The sequence below is a fragment of the Bombina bombina genome, chromosome 3 (genome assembly GCF_027579735.1).
Source record: "Bombina bombina isolate aBomBom1 chromosome 3, aBomBom1.pri, whole genome shotgun sequence".
In the NCBI taxonomy this organism is placed as follows: Eukaryota; Metazoa; Chordata; class Amphibia; order Anura; family Bombinatoridae; genus Bombina; species Bombina bombina.
Window position 1 is genome coordinate 1,167,075,494 of NC_069501.1, and position 24,566 is coordinate 1,167,100,059.

A 24,566-nucleotide genomic window follows, 5' to 3' on the forward strand; every position below is an offset into this window, starting at 1 on the left:
TGTCAAATATATTCATCCAATGGAGTCGCTTAACTGTAAAGCCTCATCAAGAGACTCAACCCAGAACGCCGCAGCAGCAGTGACAGAAGCAATGTATGCAAGGGGCTGCAGGATAAAACCCTGTTGAATAAACATTTTTTATCCATTGGATCTAAAAAGCACAACTGTCCTCGTCAGAGGTAGTGGTACGCTTAGCTAGAGTAGAAACTCTTCTCTCCACCTTAGGAACTGTCTGCCAGAAGTCCCGTGTGTTGGTAACTATTAGAAAACATTCTTCTAAAAAATAGGAGGGGAAGAGAACGGCACACCTGGTCTATCCCATTCTTTATTAAAAAATTTTTAGTAAACCTCTTTAGGTATTGGAAAAACATCAGTACACACCGGCACTGCATATTATTTATCCAGTCTACACAATTTCTCTGGCCCTGCGATTGTACACATTCATTCAGAGCAGCCAAAGCCTCCCTGAGCAACAAGTGGAGGTTCTCAAGCATAAATTTTAAATGTAGACATATCAGAATCAGGTTAAATCATCTTCCCTGAGTCAAAAAAAATCACCCACAGACTAAGCATATTGTGAGGTAGTATCATACATGGTTCTTAAAGCGTCTGTATGCTCTGTATCTACCCCCAGAGCTAACTGCTTTCCTTTAATTTCAGGTAGTCTGACTAATACTGCTGCCAGAATATTATTCACCACCTTTGCCATGTCTTGTAAAATAAACGCTATGGGCGCCCTTGATGTACTTGGCGCCATTTGAGCGTGAGTCCCTGAAGCGGGAGTCGAAGGGTCTGACACGTGGGGAGAGTTAGTCGGCATAACTTTCCCCTCGACAGAATCCCCTGGTAAAAGAAACGCTATGGGTGCCCTTGATGTACTTGGCGCCATTTGAGCGTGAGTCCCTAAAGCGGGAGTCAAAAGGTCTGACACGTGGGGAGAGTTAGTCGGCATAACTACCCCCACGACAGAATCCTCTGGTGATAATGTTTTTAAAGACAAAAAATGATCTTTATTGTTTAACATGAAATCAGTACATCTGGTACACATTCTAAGATGGGGTTCCACCATGGCTTTAAAACATAATGAACACAGAGCTTCCTCTATGTTAGACATGTTAGAACAGACTAATAATGAGACTAGTAAGCTTGGAAAACACTTTAAATCAAGTTAACAAGCAAATATATAAAACGTTACTGTGCCTTTAAGAGAAACAAATTTTGTCAAAATTTGAAAAACAGTGAAAAAAAGGCAGTAAAACAAACAAAATTTTTACAGTACATGTAATAAGGTAACAGAGCATTGCACCCACTTGCAAATGGATGATTAACCCCTTAATGCAAAAAACAGATAAAAAAAACGACATAGACGTTTTTAAAAACAGACACAACAAACTGCCACAGCCAACAGTGGGAAGCTTCAGTTAACTGTTTCTATGCAAAATTTAAGCCAGCCATGTGGAAAAAACTTAGGCCCCAATAAGTTTTATCACCAAACATATGTTAAAAAACGATTAAACATGCCAGCAAACGTTTTAAAACACATTTTTACAAGAGTATGTATCTCTATTAATAAGCCTGATACCAGTCGCTTTTACTGCATTTAAGGCTATACCAACATTACAGTGTTATCACCAATGTACGTTAAAAAACGATTAAACATGCCAGCAAACGTTTTAAAACACATTTTTATAAGAGTATGTATCTCTATTAATAAGCCTGATACCAGTCGCTATCGCTGCATTTAAGGCTTTACTTACATTACTTCGGTATCAGCAGTATTTTCTTAGTCAATTCCATTCCTAGAAAAATATTTTACTGCACATACCTTATCTGCAGGAAAACCTGCACGCCATTCCCCCTCTGAAGTACCTCACTCCTCAGAATGTGTGAGAACAGCAAATGGATCTTAGTTACGTCTGCTAAGATCATAGAAAAACGCAGGCAGATTCTTCTTCCAAATACTGCCTGAGATAAACAGCACACTCCGGTGCCATTTAAAAATAACAAACTTTTGATTGAAGAATAAACTAAGTAGAAAGCACCACAGACTCTCACGACCTCCTATCTATGTTGAGGCTTGCAAGAGAATGACTGAATATGGCAGTTAGGGGAGGAGCTATATAGCAGCTTTGCTGTGGGTGGACTCTTGCAACTTCCTGTTGGGAAGGAGAATATATTCCATAAGTAATGGATGATCCGTGGACTGGATACACTTAACAAGAGAAAACAAAAAGACAGTGTAATATTGCAACAAATGTGATAAATAAGTAAACTATTGTCAAATGTGTACTCACACAAGCTCAAGTAAACGGCAGTCCTGAGAATTAAGCTGTCAGGCTCAACTCCCCCCCCCCCCCCCCCGATATCAAGAATGACTTCTTCCTTTCAATGTGATTATGGCTCAAACAAAAAAGCCAATCCCTCTGCACAAACGCCGATCCTCCTACAGGGGATGTAGTCCGTAGGAGGATTGGCATTCGTGCAGAGGGATTACTACATATAACAATTTGGAGCTTGAATACTAATATCAATTGAGACCCTAAGTAACTTTAAGTCCTGATCTTAATTTTAATGAACACTTCTTAATAAATATTGTGAATTTTCAACAAAGAATTCCTGAAAAGCTGTGACTTTACCTGTTAGCCTATACTGCGTATTCAAAGGAGCTTGTTGATAGCTCCTAAAAAGTGTGACCTCATTTTATTGGATACCTTACCATAGAGAAAAAGTAGAAAAGCGGACGGCTGGTTATTCATGTAAAGATAAAAGTCCTTTATTCAAAAATAGTTTAAAAACAGATGGTCAATAAGTAGAAGGTTCATAATCAGAGCGCACACATAAGCACCAAGGGATAGGCTTGCTTACGCGTTTCGGCTGTGAGCCGTAATCATAGCATAGGTGAGCCTACTCCAGGTGCAATTTTATACACACATTGATTAAAGTGACGTCAATAACTTGGCGATGGCATAGGGAACATGTCTGGGATGGCAACTCCTTGCATGTAGCAGGGAGTTGCCAGAGATGGGTTTCCTGTATAAGCTAGAAATAATTCTACCTTCCTTACTACCACTGAGAGTTATGTCCAGAAAATTTATCTTGACCTTTTGGATCTCATGCGTGAATTTGAGGCCTATAGTGTTAGAGTTAATGTTTTGTATAAATTCTGTCACATCTACATGCAAGGAGTTGCCATCCCAGACATGTTCCCTATGCCATCGCCAAAGGCCAGCTCATCAGGGCGAAAAGAGATTGCACTGATGAAATAGAGGGCCAAGTCCAGATGAAAGAGGTCCAAAAGCGCCTCTTGCAGAGAGGGTATCAACGGAAAACTGTGAATAGGGCCTTTAATGATGTTTCCAAAATACATAGATCAGATCTACTGCAAGACAGATCTAAAACTTTAGAGACACACAAAGGTGTCACTTTCGTAACTGATTACAGTTCACAATATGAAGATGTATGTAGAATTGTGAAACATCATTTTAAAATGCTCATTGCGGATGAAAGACTACTAGGATGTGTTCAGGAAGGTGTGAGATGCTCCTATCGGAGGAACCGCACACTAGGCAACATATTGTCCCCTACAGTCCTTAAGAAACCGCTATCTCAGGCTAGTTCGTGGCTTACAAGTAAAGGCTCCTACAGATATGGAAGCTCCAGATGTGGGGCATGTGACTATTTGATCATATCTGACACCTTTAGGTCCTCTGTTACAGGGAGGGTATACGACGTTAACTTTTGTCTAAATTGTACCTCTACATATGTTGTGTACTGCATCACGTGTACTCGATGCAGTAAGCAATATGTGGGACTCACGACCAGGGATGTTAGATCAAGAATGAGAGAACATCTCTCTACTATACGTGTTGGTAAGGCGAGTACCCCGTTGGTAAATCACTTTGCAATAGTACACAATAAAGATCTTACTTGCTTCTCCTGGCAACCTATAGACATGATCCCCTATCCTAAGAGAGGAGGGGATAGAGATTTAATATTGGGAAAAAGAGAGATGCTGTGGATCTTCAAACTAGAGACTAGGGTCCCCCATGGACTTAACTCCGAATTTGATCTCATCAACTATTGGGAGTAGGGGTTGGATCATCCTGGGTGGGGGGATCCACAGTGTCTCTCGCCCTTGAATATTTGTGATGGTACCTGTGCTCACACTTTAATGTGTATGTACACATATGTACACAAACATTTCCTTATTATCTTAGTAACTGTACTTAGTGTAATAAATCAGTATGCACTTCGTATATTCTATCTCATGATTATTATTAGGTTGTAACAATAGGGTGTTTATTGGATTTTCATCCTTCCCCTCTATATGGGATAATATATTTAACTAAGGCCAGTATGTATGATCCATCGGAGCTGATATCCCTCAGCTGTATGAGGAAATAACCCCTCTGTGGATATGGCTACTATAAGAGGAGCCCATACAGGCCGGCTTAATATTAACATTATCATCTGTATGTATCATTATTAATTTAGGTACCCTTTATGGACCCCTAGAAATTGTCAGTTTATTTAATTAAATTCCACCTCACCATTCTAATCTTAATATATACTCTTAATGCATGTATAATAGCTACAGCCATATGATATATCTATATCTGAACAGTATTGAAAGTATATATTTTTCCTTTGACAATAATATCTATAGGTGCACATATAAGTTCATTGTGCATATTGTACTATTGTTCAACTGTTCACCATTATTTTACATCATTTGTATGCATTATATATCCATATGTACTATAGTTTATCTGTTTATTATCTTTTAACATTGGTATGTATTATACATTTGATGTTACGTGACCTCATTTTCATTGCCTTATATATCCTTTGTATCAGGGCCGTGGCTAGTATCAGGCACCTTAAATATAATTAGCACTTTAAGAGGAGTGACTTTATTTTAAACTCCCCCTTGTTTTATTAACGTCACTTTAATCAATGTGTGTATAAAATTGCACCTGGAGTAGGCTCACCTATGCTATGATTACGGCTCACAGCCGAAACGCGTAAGCAAGCCTATCCCTTGGTGCTTATGTGTGCGCTCTGATTATGAACCTTCTACTTATTGACCATCTGTTTTTAAACTATTTTTGAATAAAGGACTTTTATCTTTACATGAATACCCAGCCGTCCGCTTTTCTACTTTTTCTCTATGGTAAGGTATTCTATAGCCTGACACAAGCGGAACGGCTCCCTGCTAAGTCCCTTCTCCATTGGGATGAATAAGCTCCTGGACTGAGGGGTACGCTGGTACTCTCCCATCACCACTTTGCATATGACATTTGAGTTTGCTCCTCTTGCGGTAGCCGGAGCGGATCGTATATTGGATTACAACTTACCTATAAAGCTTGCAGCTACTCATCTACCTGGGAAGGACTCCTTGTGATACAACACTACAGCAAAACAGGTTGACAGCTTAACCGCATGTAAGCGATACACCTCCTGCCACCCGGATTGGCCCTCTGATTGAAGCAGTGTGCGAGATTGTTCCTTGACGTATTGACGTCAGCGTGTAGGCAACACGCCTCCTGACCTGGTTTGGGAGCCGACCGAAGACGCCACTGCCACACAGCCTGGTCCTGTGGATTTCTACATGACAGAGGAACGGAATGTCCGGGATTTGCTGTAAGTCTATGTGGACTCTTGTTTAGGTGGTGAGACACCTTTTTCTGCTGCGAAGAAATTACAATTGTCTACTTGCTTATGTGTGTGAGGTACTATCCTTGTGGGAAACCGCATTCATTTGACCGGTCTTATTAACATTATATTTCACTTTGAGGAGAGACACCCCTCTCTCCAGTGTGCACTATAGGGTATATTTATATCCATAGTTCTCGAGCCAGGACTTTACTAAATTCGTGTGGAATCTACCCACTTTTTCTTTGTTGGTTTCTCATTTTATTGGAGCCACTTTGAATATACAGTGTTATGCTATGTGTGCCATTCTTTTTTGCACTATAATCGCATTGGAAGGACGAAGTTATTGGAAGGAAGAACTTATCCCTCATTTTGTGGGGGAGCTGAGCCTAACCGCTTATTTCTCAGGACCACCCGTTTACTTGAGCTTTGATAGTTCAAGTTTATGTGAGTACATAATTGGCGATAGTTTTACTTATTTATCACATTTGTTGCAATATTACACTATATATTTTTTCTTTTTTGAGATCACAAGTTATTCGATTGGGATTGAAAGAAACTCAAGTTTATATACTTTACTATAACATTTATTTTGGAAATGCAAAATATGTGGATAAAAAAAATACAGAATACTATAAATATTAGCTGTGTGTACAAACATTTACCAGGAAACATGCAGATGGACCCAGTATCCAATGGTAAAATGAGCCCTACAAAAATAAATCTAATACTTTTCACCCTTACCTCACAAGGTCCTTGTAAATAGATTTTGTTGTATCTAGATAAGGCTCAATCACATCTTCAAATTGACAAAGAGCTCCGCCAAGACACAGATGTTTAAAAAGGTGGAAAATGAACTCTTCTCGGTCAGATGAGCTGAATATGTCATAGTTATCAGAATCTTCCAAAAGAAGAACCTTAAAAAGGGACATTAAACACTTTGAGATGGTAATATAAAATGATAAATCGTATATATAAAAACAACTCTGCAATAAACTCATTATTTATTTTGTCCTCTTTTCTTGTAATTCCGTTTTGAAATTGTAAGCTTTTCAGTTCCTGTTAGAAATGGAAGTGCAAAGCACTGTTATATTCCACACAGCCATTATCTGCACACTCTAGTGACCAATTTATAACATTCTCCAATTGGCCACAGCAGAGAAGGTAACCTAAATTACAACATGGCAGCTCCCATTGTATTACAGGCTCTAAAACTTTACACTTATTTTGTCAATATATAAACAGCTAATGGAACTTTAAAAAATAAATATACATGTTATTCTCAGACTAATCTTTTCTTTGAATGCATCATTCTATCTAGAAATGTATTTAGTGTTTAATTTCTCTTTAAAAAGGTACAGTAGTCAAAATTAAACTTTCATGATCAAGATAGGGCATGCAATTTTAATTTACTTTTATCTTTAAATTTGCTTTGTTGTCTTGATGTTCTTTGTTGAAGGCTAAACCTAGGTAGGCTCATAGGCTCTTGAAGGCCGCCTCTTATCTCTGTGCATTTTTTTAGCTTTTCACGGCTACACAGTGCTAGTTTATGTGTGCCACAAATATAACATTGTGCTCACTCCCGTGGAGTTATGCACAAGTCAGTGCTAATTAGCTAAAATTCAAGTTCGTGAAAATAACTGAAATAAGGGGGCAGTCTGCAGAGGCTAAGATACAAGGTCACCACAGAGGTAAAAAGGGTATTAATATAACCGTGTTGGTTATGCAAAACTGGAGAATGGGTAATAAAGGGATTATCTATCTTTTAAAACAATAAAAACATTTCATGTAGACTGTCTCTTTAAGCAATAAAAAGGTGCAAAATTATGTATAAGATATCTAACGCTATTCTTCATTAAAGTATATAATTATTAATTAATAAAAACTCTTTCTTCATTAAAAACCATTACCTCTCCCTATCTCTCTTGATTTTGGTTTAAAATCACAAAATCAACTAATTCATATACTGTACACAAATAAACTTGAAAATGCAATTTCTCATACAGTCTATACTGGTATAACAATGTATTGAAACACATTAAGGGAAAAACAAATTTACAGTACACTGTCCCTTTAAGTATAGGTAGGGATATCACAGGCCAAATCAACTATTTCAAATGCCGAAATAAGGGTAAAGGAGCTACTTGTAAATAAAGTAATACACTCCATCGGGTAAAAAGGATTGTTGGGGACATATTAAAGGGGAGAACGTTTTTGGGTAAACTGTTAATTTGTGCAATACAGGCCACTGCCAACTCTCTGAGAAGGTGTGGTGTTTGAATTCTGACGCATGGGTCACTCACAGAATATTTGCGTATGCAGCTTAAAAATAGTAATACAATTTACTAGAAGCATTTTTGTTAATGCAAGTATATTGCACCCATGCATATTTCAACTTTGACCTTTCTATCCCTATAAAATGGAGTGCTTTATTTGCAACACAAAAGTTTATTTTTTAAATTACTGTCCCTTTAACTTTTTTATCTTAGAGCATTCAAAACTTCTGATTGGTGCTTGTATATTTATTTTCACTCAAACACAGGAACAGAGCATACAAACCAATCAAAGACTGTGTATGTTCCATAAATGCAAATCATAAAGTAAATACGATTCTAAGCATATGACAATCAGCACACAGAACTGCATATTAGCATTCAGATCATTGTGGTTTCATACACTCACATTACATTACTGTGTTAAAGTGATTGTAATTTTTTTTAGTTCAGATTAAACCTACTTGCTCACAATGTTGTTAATACTTAATCCGCATTAATATAAGATAAATAAAACATAGCAATATAATTGTATTCAATGTTTTACTTATCTACGTTGGAAGCACTCAACTCCTCCCAACCGTCTTCTTCCTGGTTTGCTGCCCGATATCCTATCCCTCATTATACTATTTCACGCCTACAACGTGACGTTTGTTTGATGCTCGTTCACGAGCAGGGCCGACATTTGCGCATGCGATACAACAATTCTGTAGAAAACGCGCATGCGTATAGCGACCGAAACTGTGTAAAGCACTGCTCCTCAGTTCACATTGCGCATGCGTTTAATCGCCGTCCGTATAGTCCATGAAGTATGCGACGTCATTGGGTAGCTCACGCATGCGCATGTAAACAAAGTGACGTGACGAACAACGATCCTGACGCCCCAGGGAAGAAAATAACAAGCAGACAGAGAAGTGTCAATCAAAAATGAAGAGTGGGACCAAAAATGCAGGCGGAGGAATCAGCGGTAATAATTGTTAGTAAAATTAGATATATTTACTTTAATTTACATATTGCGAAAATATGATGAATGAGACTAGGGTTTATTTGTGCCATTATATACTTTGATGTAGAGATGTTTGGTTGACTTTACATGCACTTTAATATAGTGACAATTTTTGCCAATAACTAAGGAAGATGAGTTACACTTGACAAAACGCGTGCGGCTGATAAACTGCTCCTATTTAAAAGATTCATTATAGGTGACTGGCAGAGCAGCAATAATTTAACGGAATAGGAAATTCAAAATTAACTTTGTATGATTCAGACAGAGCATGTCATTTTAAGACACTTTAAAATTCACCTCTGTTTTCAAATGTATTTTATTCTCTTGGCATCCTTTGTTGAAAAATAATATGTAAATATCCTACACTAGTGGGAACAAGGTGGCTACACACATTTGTGCCTTGCCATTGGCTGATTAGATATGTTCAGCTAGCTCCCAGTAGTGCATTACTGCTCCTTCAGCAAAGGATACCAAGATAACGAAACACATTTGATAATAGAATTCATTTGGAAAGTTGTTTAAAACTGTAGGCAATATCCAAATAATACAATTTTGGGTTTACTGTCCCTTTAAGGTCATGGACTGTTTTTCAGGCGCTTGTAATTTTAGATTGCGTGAACAAATTGCTCTGAAGCTTGGCAGTTTAGCTGGCACTCTCATTAATGAAATGCTAAGTAAATTGCTTGAGTACTTTTGAAGTTATTCATTTATAAAAAATATTTTATCTCTGCAGGGGATAAACACATAGCTTTGCAGAGTCACTAGTGATAAAATGACATGTCCTAACAAATAAAAGCATGTTATTGAATCACCATAACGGCCCTTTAAATTTGTAATGAATGTGTTTTTAAATGTTTGGCTGGGAATTCTGGCATTAAAGGAACAAGTAAAATGTGTTATATCATTGTATGTTGCAATATATACAGTATATATATATAATAAGGAAATAAAGAGCACTCCGCGGGACTTGTACCTAAACACACTTTACTATTGTAAACGTTTTCGGACACACTGTCCGTCCTCAGGCATGTATTTGTCTGAGGACGGACAGTGTGTCAGAAAACGTTTACAATAGTAAAGTGTGTTTAGGTACAAGTCCCGTGGAGTGCTCTTTATTTCCTTATTGTGTATGCCTGTTTGGTACACCCGGGGTCAGAGCCGTGGAGACTGGAGTGCGGTCTGTATTTTGCCTATATATATATATATATATATATATATATATATATATATATATATATATATATATATATATCAAAAGTCAAAATAGCGTATAGCCCAGCACTCCAACCAGGTGGAGCAGCCACAACCTGGGTGCAATCCTTATAAGAGATAGTTAAAGAACAATGTAGAAGAAGGGCACTCTCAGGGTTTGTATAGAGCTTGTTTGGATCTATGACTACTGCCACTCGGCAGTTTAAAGATAATACCTGTCCTGATGAAGGCCCAACTGAGGGCCGAAACGTTGACCATGTATTAATATTCTAGGAATAAAGAAAATATTTGTCTCTATACAAACCCTGAGAGTGCCCTTCTTCTACATTGTTCTTTATATATATATATATATATATATATATATATATATATATATATATATATATAACCCTTGTAAAGTGGATAAAAGGACCAATAATAACATAATTAACAAGTGCATAAAAAAAAGACAAGGCAATAAGACCTAGACTGAATTTCAAATAAGCAGTAATTTTTTCATCCCATTTTCCGGCCCCCTGTTTCATGTGACAGAGATCAGCCAATCACAGACTAGTATACGTATACCCTGTGAGCTTGTGCACATGCTCAGTAGGATCTTGTTCCCCAGAAAGTGTGTATATAAAAAGATTGTGCAAAATTTGATAATGAAAGTAAATTGGAAAGTGTCTTAAAACTGAATGTTCTATGTGAATCATAAAAGTTTATTTTGACTTGAGTGTCCCTTTAAACATGTAGCTATGCTCTAGAGCAAAATAATGCACTAAAGGGACCTAGGTGAACACACATGGTGAATCAATGATAAGAGGCATGTGTAGCCACTAGGGATGGGCGAATGTTTCGCAACATTAAAAAAAATGAAACAAATTTTCGTTCGTTCGTTTCGAATTTCAAATGTTTGTACAACATTCTAACATTCGTTTAATGCAATAGTATTTCTAATGCTTTCTTTAAATGTAATATCAGATTTAAATTTTCTAAAACTTCAATTTAAATTATGTAATATTTGAATTCTAAACATTCAAATTTATATATTTGTAATAGTATTTCTAATGCTTTTCTTTAAATGTAATATTCAAATTATGCAAAATTCAAATTGATATATTTGTATCTATTATGTATCAATTTACTAAATTCCCTACCACATGAACTATTGAACTTTTGAATAGTATTTGTTAAATCGAATGTGGACATTCAATCAAATTATAAACATTTGAATTCGAAAGTGACATTGGAAAACTGTAAATAACATTTGATTATAGAATTTTTAAGAATATTTGTTCGAAATTTCTACAATAACATTCGTTCTAACATTCAAATTCTAATATAAACACATTGGCCCAACCCTAGTAGCCACCAATCACCAGCTAGGTCCCACTAGAGCATGGATTCTCCTGATGCACATAGATATGTTATTTTTAACAACAGATACGAAAAGAACAAAGTAAATTTGATAAGAGAAAATCAATTGAAAAATCTTTTAAAATTGCATGTTCTGTCTGGATCAAGACTTTTATGTTACTTTATATTTAATAGCAAACACTTACAGTATGTGAATATATACATTATAAATATGATATAACAAAATGCAGTGAACTCAGTGCTATACTTGAATATAACATTTAGTTATGACACATTTACCTTTCTAAGTTCATCTGAAATAGTAAAATCACCTAGGTTTTCATCTAGGCATTTTACAATATGGCCGCTCTGTCGTACAATCCCTTCAGTGTACAGACAGTCAAACACTGACATTGACAGCAGAGTGCATGGGATTTCTTTTGCTTCAACTTGCTTGACCTTGCTCCCTACAATAAGATCATAATTAGTTCAGGGAGGGTGTGGCTCTTCAAACATGTAAAAAGCTTTCAGATTTTAAAGACATTTCAACTGGAAACAAAACATATGTTGTCAAAGATTAACCCAATACAAAACATCACTATAATCACAGAGACTAGATCTCATACAAAAAAAAAAGAATATTCTATGTGAAAGGAACGCTGACAGATAACTCTTTAAGACTTTATACAAATAAAATGTAAATGTACATTAATGCTACCCCTTGACATATATTTCTGTGTATAATTAGCTCAAAGGGATATGAAACCCCAAATTTTATTTCATGATTCAGGTAGAACGTGATTTTAATCAACATTCTAATTTACTTCTATTATCAATTGTTCTTCGTTCTCTTGGTATCTTTTATTAAATAGCAGGGGCATATTCTTAGGAGCAGGGTCATTTCCGGAGCACTATATGGCATCAGTTTTGCAAGAATGTTATCCATTTGCAAGAGCACTAGATGGCAGCACAATTCCCTGCCTTGTAGTGCTCCATATATCTACCTAGGTATCTCTTTAACACATAATATCATGGGAACAAAGAAAATGAATAATAGAAGTACATTGGAAACCTTTTTTAAATGGTTTGCTCTGTCTGAATCACAAAAACAAAATGCATGCTTACCTGATAAATTTATTTATTTCCGGATATGGAGTCCACGACATCATCAATTACTAGTGGGAATATCACACCTGGCCAGCAGGAGGAGCCAAAGAGCACCACAGCAAAGCTGTTAAGTGTCACTCCCTTACCCATAATCCCCAGTCATTCGACCGAAAGGAAAATGGAAAAAAGGAATAACACAAAGGTGTAGAGGTGCCTGAGATTTAGTCAAAAATAACTGTCTTAAATGAAGGGTGGGGTCGTGGACTCTCTATATCCAGAAATAAATTTATCAGGTAAGCATAAATTTTGTTTTCTTTCCTAAGATATGGAGAGTCCACGGCGTCATCAATTACTACTGGGAACTAATACTCAAGCTAGAGGACACAGATGACTAGGGAGGGAGAACAAGACAGGCAGACCTAAACAGAAGGCATCACCACTTGAAGAACCTTTCTCCCAAAAGTATCAAATATGAAAAGTTTAAAAAAAGTATACAGAGAGGACCAAGTTGCAGCCTTGCAAATCTGTTCCACAGAAGCTTCATTTGTGAAAACCCAAGAAGAGGAGACAGCCCTCGTGGAATGAGTTGTAATTCTCCCAGGAGGCTGCTGACCAGCAGTCACATAAGCAAAACAAATTATACTTCTCAACCAGAGAGAAAGAGAAGTAGCAGTAGCTTTGTGACCTTTATGTTTTGCAGAGAAACAAACAAACAGGGCAGAGGACTGGCGAAAATCCTTAGTCGCCTGTAGGTAGAATTTTAGAGCCCGCACAACATCCAAGTTGTGCAACAATCGTTCCTTATGAGACGAAAGGAGTAGGACATAGAGAAGGAACAACAATATCCTGATCTATTCAAAACCAGGCTAGGTAGAAAACCCAACTTAGTACGAAGAACCGCCTTATCTGCATGAAAGATAAGGTAAGGTGAATCACACTGCAAAGCTGAGAGTTCTGAGACTCTCTCGAATAGAAGAGAGAACAATAAGAAACAAAACCTTCCAAGATACAACTTAATATCTATGGAATGCAATGGCTCAAACAGAGCCAGCTGCAAAACTTTAAGAACAAGGTAAAGGCTCCAAGGAGGAGCAACAGACTTAAACACAGGCCTGATTCTGACCAGGGCCTGACAAAAGGATTGAACTTCTGGCGCATCTGACAGTTGCTTGTATAACAAAATAGATCATGCAGAAATCTGACCCTTCACAGAACTGACTGACAATCCCTTCTTTAGACCTTCCTAGATGAAGGACAAAATCCTAGGAATCCTGACCCTACTCCAAGAGTAGCCTTGGATTCACATGCATAAAGGTATTTACGCCATACCTTATGGTAAATCGTTCTAGTAACAGGCTTGTGAGCCTGAATCATGGTCTCAATAACGACTCAGAAAAAACACGCTTAAAAAGAACTAATCATTCAATCTCTAAGCAGTCAGCTTCAGAGAAATGATTCAGATGATAGAATAGACCCTAAGTTAGAAGGTCCTTCCTCAGGCCATACAGGAGTTATTAGAATTACCAGTGCTCTCTCCTGTTTGATACGAGCAATGACTTGTGGAAGGAGAGCAAACAGAGGAAACAGATATGCCAGACTGAAATCCCAAGGAACCACCATAGCATCTATCAGGGCAGCCTGCGGATCTCTTGACCTTGAACCGTACCTTGGAAGCTTTGCTTTCTGCCGAGACGCCATCAGATCCAACTTTGGCACCCCCCATTTGAGGGCTAACCTGGATAACACCTCAGGATATAGAACCCACTCCCCGGGATAAAATGTCTGTCTGCTTAGGAAGTCCGTTTCCCAGCTGTCCACGCCTGGAATGTGGATGGCAAGTAGACAGCAATTGTGAGCTTCCGCCCACTGAACAATCCGAGCCACCACCTTTATGGCTAAGGAACTCTGAGTTCCTCCCTTGTGGTTGATGTAAACCACTGAGGTGATATTGTCCGACTGGAACCTGATAAACCGGGCTAAGGAAAACCGAGGCCAAGCCATCAGAGCATTGTAAATTGCTCTCAACTCCAAGATATTTATGGGGAGAGTAGACTCCTCCCAAGTCCATAGTCCCTACGCCTTAAACAAGTCCCAGACTGCTCCCCAGCCCAGCAGGCTGGCGTCCATGGTCACAATCACCCAGAAAGGTCTCCGGAAGCATGTGCCCTGAGATCGATGCTCCTGAGGAAACCACCACGGAAAAGAGTCTCTTGTTGACTGATCTAAATGTATTCCCTGGGACAGATCCGAATGGTCCCCGTTCCATTGACTGAGCATGCATAACTGCAGAGCTCTCAAATGGAATCGAGCAAAGCAAATGGTCATGGAAGTGACCATCAGACCAATTACCCCCATACATTGAGCCACCGATGGCCGAACAGTAGACTGCAGAAAGAGGCAAGAAGAAAGACTAATGGATTTCCAGACCTCTGTCAGAAATCTTTTCAGAGATAGGGAATCTATTATGGTACCTAAAAAAACTACCCCTGTAGCTGGAACAAGGGAACTCTTTCCAGATTCCATTTCCAACCGTGGGAACGTAAAAAAAGACAAAAAGATCTCTGTATGAGAGTTTGCTTGTTGAAAAGATGTCACCTGAGCCAATATGACGTCTAGGAAGAGCGCCACTGCAATTCCCTGAGACCTGATCACTGCCAAAAGAGCCCCCAGAACCTTTGAGAAGATTCTGGGAGCTATAGCAAGGTCAAACGGAAGTACCACAAACTTAAAATGTTTGTCTAGAAAGGCGAATCTCAGAACTTGTGATGATCCCTGGCTGGCTGGGAACATGAATATACACGTCCATCAGGTCTATGGTTGTCATGAACTGGCCCTCTTGGACCAAAAGAAGAATGGAATGAATAGATTCCATTTTGAAGGACACTACTCTGAGAAACTTAATGAGACCTTTAGGTCTAGAAAGGTTTTGGAACCACAAACAGATTTGAATGGAATCCTAAGCCCTGTTCCCTTACTGGAACTGGAACAATCACTCCCAGGAAAGAAAATCCTGAACGCAGATCAAGAAAGCCTCTCATAGTACCTGAACTGCAGATAATCTTAAGAGGTGATATCTCTCCCTGGGAAGGAAAGATTTGAAATCAATTTAGTAACCCAAAGGTACTATGTGACCGAGGACAGGCCCTTCATGTTGACCTAGACTCAGCTACGGGTATCTTCAATAGCTTCCCCTTGCTCCAAGACTGATTGGATTTCCAAGGAGGATAGGAAAACTTTCCTTTGAAGTTACGAAAGGATCGAAAATAACTTTGACATCCCTTAGATTTGTTCTTCTTTTCTTGCGGTAGAAAAGACCCTTTTCCACCTGTAATATCAGAAAGTATTTCTGCCAGTAACATCAGCTGACCAAGACTTTATTCACAAAGCTCTGCGGGCTAGCACAACGAAGCCAGATATCTTCTCTCCCAGTTAAATAACTTGCAAGGTAGCATCAGAAATAACGAAATTGGCTAGCTTGAGAGCCTTAAATCTGTCTTGGATCTCCTCCAAAGGAGTCTCTACCAAAATTGAATCAGACCAGGCGTTGCACCAATAGGATGTCGCACTTGACACAGAGGCAACAGAAACAGCAGATTGCCATTGAATATTTAAAATAAGCCTCCAGCTTTTTGTCCATTAGACACTATAAAGAGTAGCTATCCTCAATAGGGATAAAAATTATGTTAGCCAGAGTAGAAATTACCCTTTCTACTTTAGGCACCATGCGCCATGAATCTTAAATGAAGTTAGCGACAGAAAACATATTTTTAAAGACAGGAGACGGGGAAAAAAGGCATCCCCGGCTTCTCCCATTCCTGTGAAATACTCTCCGTTGCACAACAGGAAACACTTCTGCAGTGGAAGGAACATCATAGTATTTATAAAGTTTACTAGATTTCATAGGGTTGACAACGACAGGAGTATCTGAGTCGTCCAAAGTAGCCAAAACCCCCTTTAACAATACATGAAGGTGTTCAAGCTTAAATCTGAAGATTACTACTTCAGCATCAGATGAAGGAATTATACTGTCCGAATCTGAGATTTCACCCTCAGAGGCTACCGACATATCCTCCTAATCTGACTTATGAGGAATGACAACCTGTGTAGCAGTAACCTTGCTATCTGAATCTCTAAATTTCCTCTTGCGTTTTCCCTTTAGCTTAGGAAAAGCAGATAATGGCACAGATAACCCAGAAGATACCTGAGCAGCAATTTCTGCAGGCAAATAAACTCCCCCAGGAGGCTGAGAGGAACTGCAGGGCACTATATGTGTAGCCATAGAGGCTTGGGTTGTTTGATTAGAAAACTGTGGCAATGCCTGAACAGCATCATCCTAAGAGACATGAGGCTCAAAAACAAAAAAGTTTATCTTTCTAAAACTGAGGGACAAAATTGAATAGAAAACAATTAGCACCTCAAGACATGATAAGCATATATACATAGGAACAGACCCCTGCTCTAATCCATGATAAAAATGCCCCAAACCACTTGTTTTTATTTCCTAGGTCCTAAATTAGAGACAGAAATAAAAGATGCACTTTCACTTTAAGGATTTGTCAAGATCGTTTATTTAGTTGTACTTAACAATGAATAAACTGAAACCTAACTGCAAACAAAGACTTACTATTTCCATCCTGCAGCTTTAGACCACAAAGCAATCCGTTACGATATTCGTAACCCTGAGAGTCGGATAAAAATAAAAAATGGCGTTGCTTCTTTCTCAGCCAGAGAAGAAGGGTCACATGATCAACAGAGAAATTAAATGCGCAGTTAGCTAAAAGCGTGCTTCATTCTCACAGCAGCCGATCAATTAGCAAAAATGACAGGTAGAAGCTCTACGGCTGCTCTATAACTTAAAAAATACTAGCTCAAAGGACAAATCTGAGACCACTAGATTATTAGTTCTAAATACTTGTTGCGCTCTACGGCTGCTCCACTAGCTTCTTGTTTAGTGGAATAAATGCACAGCAGAGAACAGAGCTTTCACGTAGTGCTACATGCGATAGCTTGTTAAATAACGATCTTGCCCCCAAGACAGTTACACATATACACATACAAATGGAAAACTCCTACATAAAAAAGAACTAAAACCACAGCCTCTGGGGATAATTCCCACACTATAAGGAATTAACCCCTTAAGTCTCACACATATAATAAGTGACTGCCAATGCCAAATAAAATCCTTCCCAAAGGATTGTGTCCCAATAAAATTGCAGCTTATTTTGCTATTTTCTTAAGTGCTCATCTCCATACCTAGAAGACAAAAAGGCACTTACCTGCAATCTAGCTGTCAGGCAGGACGACAGCTCACAAGGTGTGAGAGGACACATACTCCTCACAGAGACCCGTAGAAAAAGAAAGAACAGTGTAAACCTACAGCAGCAAATATGTTAGGAAAACAGAGCAAGGCCTACCTCACAAGTTTTTAACTGCTTTAAAGCCAGCACTACCCTACTGAAGAGATTAAAGTGGACTACGGCTAGACCCAAAAATCTTGCTTGTAGCGAAAGAAATCCAATTTTCTTCCGACACTAAAACTTCACCTCCTCCATTGACAGAGGCAAATAGAATGACTGGGAATTACGGGTAGGGGAGTGACACTTAACAGTTTTGCTGTGGTGCTCTTTGCCTTCTCCTGCTGGCCAGGAGTGATATTCCCACCAGTAATTGATGACGTTGTGGACTCTTCATATCTTAGCAAAGAAAGAAAATGTTTGGGTTTCATATCCCTTTAAAAAGAGACATAAAAATAAATGTTTCCTATACAATTTACATTTACATTATTTCTTAGTTCAGTGACATATTCATGGAAAAGCCCCTTTCAAATGTTTATCCTATAGCCATTGTTGTGGCCAATTATAAATGGATATAAATGTGCTCCTGCAATGATCATGCTATCGCTGTATAAAATGTTGCAGGATTTACTCTAGATTTTCTGTGTTAAAAGCAGGTAAAATACTAAAAGTACATTGCAAAGTTGTTGTTTTTTAAACTGGGCAAAATGAATCATTTTATTGGGAATTGAGCTTTGAGTTTACAGTCTCTTTAAGTGACCAAAAAAGGTTACCGTTTGAGTTGTATATTTAGATGGTCTTAAATCATTAGCAATTCAGTCCAAAGCACTAAAAATCTGTTGGTTAAATCAGTTTACTCTACATATGTTAAAATACGTTAATAGCTTCCTCTCTGAAATGGAAACTCTCCTATTTTCTGCCCACTAACTAATGTCAGCTAAGTTCAGAAGTTTATGACACAAACACATTGTACATTTATCAGTCAATATTGGTTTAATCCTCAGAAACTTTAAAGGAACAAAAAAGTGCAATAAAGAAAATGCCATTTTGTGTTAGAGCACTTTATTATCATACTACTGCTTGCATAGAACTATGTGTTTATTCCTGCAAAGGGGATAAAGACAGAGCAGCAATGCACTACTGGGAGCTAGCTAAACACATCTGATTTGCCAATTACAAGAGGCATATGTGTGTAACTACCAATCACAGGTCTAAAGTTGGCAAATAAAAGGGCTAGATTACGCATTGCCTGCAAACTTTGTGCTCCAGTAGGCCCCAATGGGAGCCTCATTCTCATGCAGTGAGACGCAACAAATAACCTAGCGCAGCGGATATGTCGCACAGCGTTGGGCAGCAAATTAAAAATACATATCTATATGAATATGTAAATATATATGATGTGTTTTTATGTGTATATACATATTAACACATAAATATATATGTATATATAAGCATATAAATATATTTTTCAAGTAAAAACACAGTCCCCATAGACTTCAATGTAAAAGCACTTCTCAGTGCCGTATTTTTCTAACACCCCACAACCCCTCATTTTATCCCCTTATAACTGCTTTGTGCCATTATTTAAAAAAAAATAAAGATGGGGCAATTGGGGGACATTTTTTTAATCAAAGTAAGCGCAAAGTGCTCCCACTAGATAGCGGGAGCATTAACCAGCCACTTGTAATGGCTTATTAAATAACGTACCCCTGTAAACGGGCAAATTTGGCCCTTTACAGGCGCACTTTAAAAGAGCGCTCCACTTGTAATCTAGCCTTGAATGTTTTCAATGTTTGTTGCACGGTTTATATTTAAATCAGTTTATTTTAAATGAAGCAAATAATGTGTGCTTTGGATATCTTAAAGGGCCACTAAACTCCAAATTTTTCTTTCATGATTCAGATAGAGAATACAATTTTAAACAACATTCCAATTCACTTCCATTATCTAATTTGCTGCAATCTTTAGATATCCTTGGTTAAAGAAATAGCAATGCACATTGGTGAGCCAATCACACGAGGCATCTATGTGCAGCCACCAATCAGAAGCTACTGAGCCTATCTAGATATGCTTTTTAGGAAAGAATATCAAGAGAATGAAGCAAATTAGACAATAGAAGTAAATTAGAAAGTTGTTTAAAATGGTATACTCTATCTGAATCATGAAAGAAAAAAAATTGGGTTTAATGTCCCTTTAAGTAACATTTTTACATAACAAAAACAATGTATAATAATGAAAAGTATTGCACAGTCCTCACCCAGCTACATCATAATGCCACTTGGTGTTTGTTATTCATATTTTCAGTATAGGTGGTGGTTTATATAGGCAAAAGCAGCTCTCTCAAATAACAAAATAAAAGTAAATTAGCTGTTTGCAAACAATTAAATACATTATATAAATTTTACAAAGTATAAAGTTTTATGGCAGCTGTCTTCGTTTTTTGTGCGTAGCGGCTACACTGAGAATTTTGCAAGAAAAGTAGTACGTGGTTTGCTTTTTTTTTTTTTTTTTAAACACAATCTGCTTCTTTTTACATTTACTTTGATGTAACAGATTTTCTTTAAAGGAGCATTGTATTTTCAGCCCCTTTAATACAAGATACTGCTTTGTGTAAAAATATAATCTTTAGATATAAAAGGAAAGCCATTGATTAACAGGAAAGAGTTATGTTTCTAAGAAGGAACAGACACTTCGGAGGGGGGGATTCTTATCTGGATGTTGAAAATTAAAAGGCTTTGAAATGTTTACCTGTAAAACTTTGACACTTTAATGACAGACAGTGAAACTTAAATGATAATCCTTATCTATTGTTTCACATAGGGGAGGGTATAACCTCAGGGCGAATTGCATTTTACTTGAGAATTTCATCATCAGGGTGGAGTAGAATTCTCAATGTGAACAACCAGTCAACTGAAATACAGTATACTAAAGAGGAGGAGCAGAACGTGCGTGCTGGTTGACAGATAAATGTGACTTATACCACCAGAGTGCAACTTGGGAGAATACAAAAGGCTATACTAGTAACAATAGTTTTTCTCCTTTCAGTCTTAAAATTATATGGGTGTAAAATAAATTAAAATACATTGACCAATTTATTGAATATCACAAGCCTGTGATTCCATCACTTTTGTACTATAAACTAATCAAATACATTTAATAAATAAATAAAAATGATCTATGTATTTAATTTCAAAATAACCCTCCCACTTCCCCTACCCTCTCAATAATTCAAGCCGAGGATAAGGAAAAGTGAAGATAGACAAAAGGGGTACAGAGGTGCCGGAAGAAAAACAAACTGCCGCCAAAACAACTATCAGGGCGGGTTTGTAGACTCTCACTGCCAAGAAAGAAAAGAATTTATCAGGTAAGCATACGTTTTGTTTTCTTTCTAATGGCAGTGAGGGTCCACAAAGTCATTCATTACTGATGGTAAACTGAAGGCACAAAGGAAGGCAATCCTAAACTGAAGGCACAAAGGAAGGCAATCCTAAACTGAAGGCACAAAGGAAGGCAATCCTAAACTGAAGGCACAAAGGAAGGCAATCCTAAACTGAAGGCACAAAGGAAGGCAATCCTAAACTGAAGGCACAAAGGAAGGCAATCCTAAACTGAAGGCACAAAGGAAGGCAATCCTAAACTGAAGGCACAAAGGAAGGCAATCCTAAACTGAAGGCACAAAGGAAGGCAATCCTAAACTGAAGGCACAAAGGAAGGCAATCCTAAACTGAAGGCACAAAGGAAAGCAATCCTAAACTGAAGGCACAAAGGAAGGCAATCCTAAACTTAAAGGGACAGTTCACCCAAAAACTTTCTCCCCTTTAAATTATTCCCAATGATCCTTTTTACCTGCCAGAGTGTATTAAATTGGTTGCAAGTAGCTCCTTTACTCATATTTCGGCATTTGAAATAGCTGATTTAGCCTGTGGTTTCCCAACCTATACTGAAAGTTTTGATACTGGCGTATACGCTATTGACAAGCCTAAGTAAACACAATCAGCAGAAGGAATTAAACTCACAGTGGGGGGCAGGATAGTTAAGTAATAAAATGATCATTTTCCATTGTTCTCTCTATGTATTGAGCTTTGGTGTTCCAGACAAATATAAGATAAGGAAGCAAGTCTGTGTACATAAAAGTGATAACATAATGAGCTCTGATATTACCTGAAGCTCAACCCATTGTAATAGGCTGTGGTTTCAAAGCACAAAATCAGCTACTTCAGATAAACAAATAAACCCGAAAATGCAATTTCTCAAATATTTTATACTCTGCAGTTGGTATAACAAGTCATTTAAAATACATTTATGGAAAAACAATTTTACAGTGTACTGTCCCTTTAAGGCACAAAGGAAGCCTCAGCTGAGTCAAAAACATCAATCACTCTCTGCCTGCCTCCTAGAAGAGGAAGCAAATAATTACTGGAAGGATAGGGGAAGTGGGAGGGATATCCAAGCCTTTTTAACTGGGGTCTCTTTGCCTCCTCCTGGTGGCTAGGTGTTGAATTCCAATCAGTAATGAATGACTTTGTGGACTCTCGCTGCCATTAGAAAGAAATTATATTAAAGGAACAGTTAACACCAAAGATGTAATGGTTTAGAAAGATAGATAATCCCTTTATTACCCAATCCCCAATTTTGCATAACTAGCACTGTTATATTAATACACTTTTTTTTTACCTCTGTGAACACCTTTTATTTAAGCCTCTGCAGATTGCCCCCTTATTTCAGTTCTTTTGACAGACATGCATTTTAGCCAATCCGTGCTGACTCAAATAACTCCACGAGAGTGAGCACAATGCTATCTATATGACACACATGAACTAAAGCCCTCTAGCTGTGAAAAACTGTCAAAAAACACAGAAACAAGAGGTGGCCTTCAAGGGCTTAGAAATTAGCATATGAGCCTACCTAGGTTTAGCTTTCAACAAAGAATACCAAGAGAACAAAGCAAATTTGATGATAAAAGTAAATTGGAAAGTTGTTTAAAATAACATGCCCTATCTGAATCATTAAAGTTTAATTTTAACTTTACTGTCCCTTTAAAATCACGTTATTCATATATGCTTGAGAAATGAATCACTGTTTTGCAACATATTAGCAAATAAAATGCATGTTTTTCAGCCAATTAAAAGTGTAATTTTATTAGCAATTTTTTTTGCAGGCCAGGCAGACACTTCTTAAAAACCTTCTTTAGTATTGCAAATCTTATCTCTTTTGCTGTGGCCGATTTAACATCCCTTTAATAAAACTATTTCACTTTGGTAATATAGCGCAACATTATTTTAAGAAAAATTTGCCTCCTTGATTATGTAATTAACCTCAGAGCAATTTGTCAAATACAAAGTTGAATAATGCGACAAACTCTTTATTAACTGTTTACATTATATTAAAAGAGACATAAAAACAAAATGATTTCTTTCATGATTCAGACAGAGCATACACTTTTAAACAACTTACCAATTTACTTCTATTGACAAATTTGCTTCATTCTCTTGGTATCATTTGCAGAAGGAGCAGTAATGAACTACTGGGAGTTAACTGAACACATATAGCGAGCCAATAACAAGAGACAAATTTGTGTAGCCACCAATCACCAGCTGGTTCCCAGTAATGCAGGATATATTCCTTTTCAACAAAGGATACCAATAGAACAAAGTCAATTTGAAAATAGAAATTAATTTAAATGTGTCTTAAAATGACATTCTCTGGCTGAATCATGCAAGTTTACTTTTGACTTTCTTATCGCTTTAAAAGGGACAGGAAACCCAAACATTTTCTATCATGATTCAGAATGAGAATACAATTTAAAAAAAAGTTTCCAATTTACTTCTATTATCACATTTGCTTTGTACTATAGTTATTCTTTGTTGAAGAGATATCTAGATAGGTGGCGTGCACATGTCTGGAACACTACATGACAGGAAATACTGCTGCCATCTAGTGCTGTTGCTAATGTATAGCATTGTTGAAAACCTGCTGCTGCCTTATAGTACTGCAGACACGTGCACACTCCTGAACTTACCATCATGCTTTTCAACAAAGGATACCAAGAAAAAGGAGTAAAGGTAGTAAGAAAACATAATTTATGCTTACCTGATAAATTCCTTTCTTCTGTAGTGTGATCAGTCCACGGGTCATCATTACTTCTGGGATATTACTCCTCCCCAACAGGAAGTGCAAGAGGATTCACCCAGCAGAGCTGCATATAGCTCCTCCCCTCTACGTCACTCCCAGTCATTCGACCAAGGACCAACGAGAAAGGAAAAGCCAAGGGTGAAGTGGTGACTGGAGTATAAATTAAAAAATATTTACCTGCCTTAAAAACAGGGCGGGCCGTGGACTGATCACACTACAGAAGAAAGGAATTTATCAGGTAAGCATAAATTATGTTTTCTTCTGTTAAGTGTGATCAGTCCACGGGTCATCATTACTTCTGGGATACCAATACCAAAGCAAAAGTACACGGATGACGGGAGGGATAGGCAGGCTCTTTATACAGAAGGAACCACTGCCTGAAGAACCTATCTCCCAAAAATAGCCTCCGATGAAGCAAAAGTGTCAAATTTGTAAAATTTGGAAAAAGTATGAAGCGAAGACCAAGTTGCAGCCTTGCAAATCTGTTCAACAGAGGCCTCATTCTTGAAGGCCCAAGTGGAAGCCACAGCTCTAGTAGAATGAGCTGTA

General features: G+C 37.7%; 1 protein-coding gene across 1 annotated transcript in view; it reads right to left on the reverse strand.

Moving 5' to 3' along the window:
* The window catches only part of CFAP300 (cilia and flagella associated protein 300), a 209,186-nt gene that overhangs the window by 101,897 nt on the left and 82,723 nt on the right, over window positions 1-24,566 (reverse strand). Inside the window, exons 4-5 of the mRNA XM_053708586.1 lie at window positions 11,785-11,951; window positions 6,400-6,572 (exon numbers count right to left, since the gene is read on the reverse strand). Coding sequence (XP_053564561.1) covers window positions 6,400-6,572; window positions 11,785-11,951 — 340 coding nt within the window. The remainder of the gene's footprint in view (window positions 1-6,399; window positions 6,573-11,784; window positions 11,952-24,566) is intronic.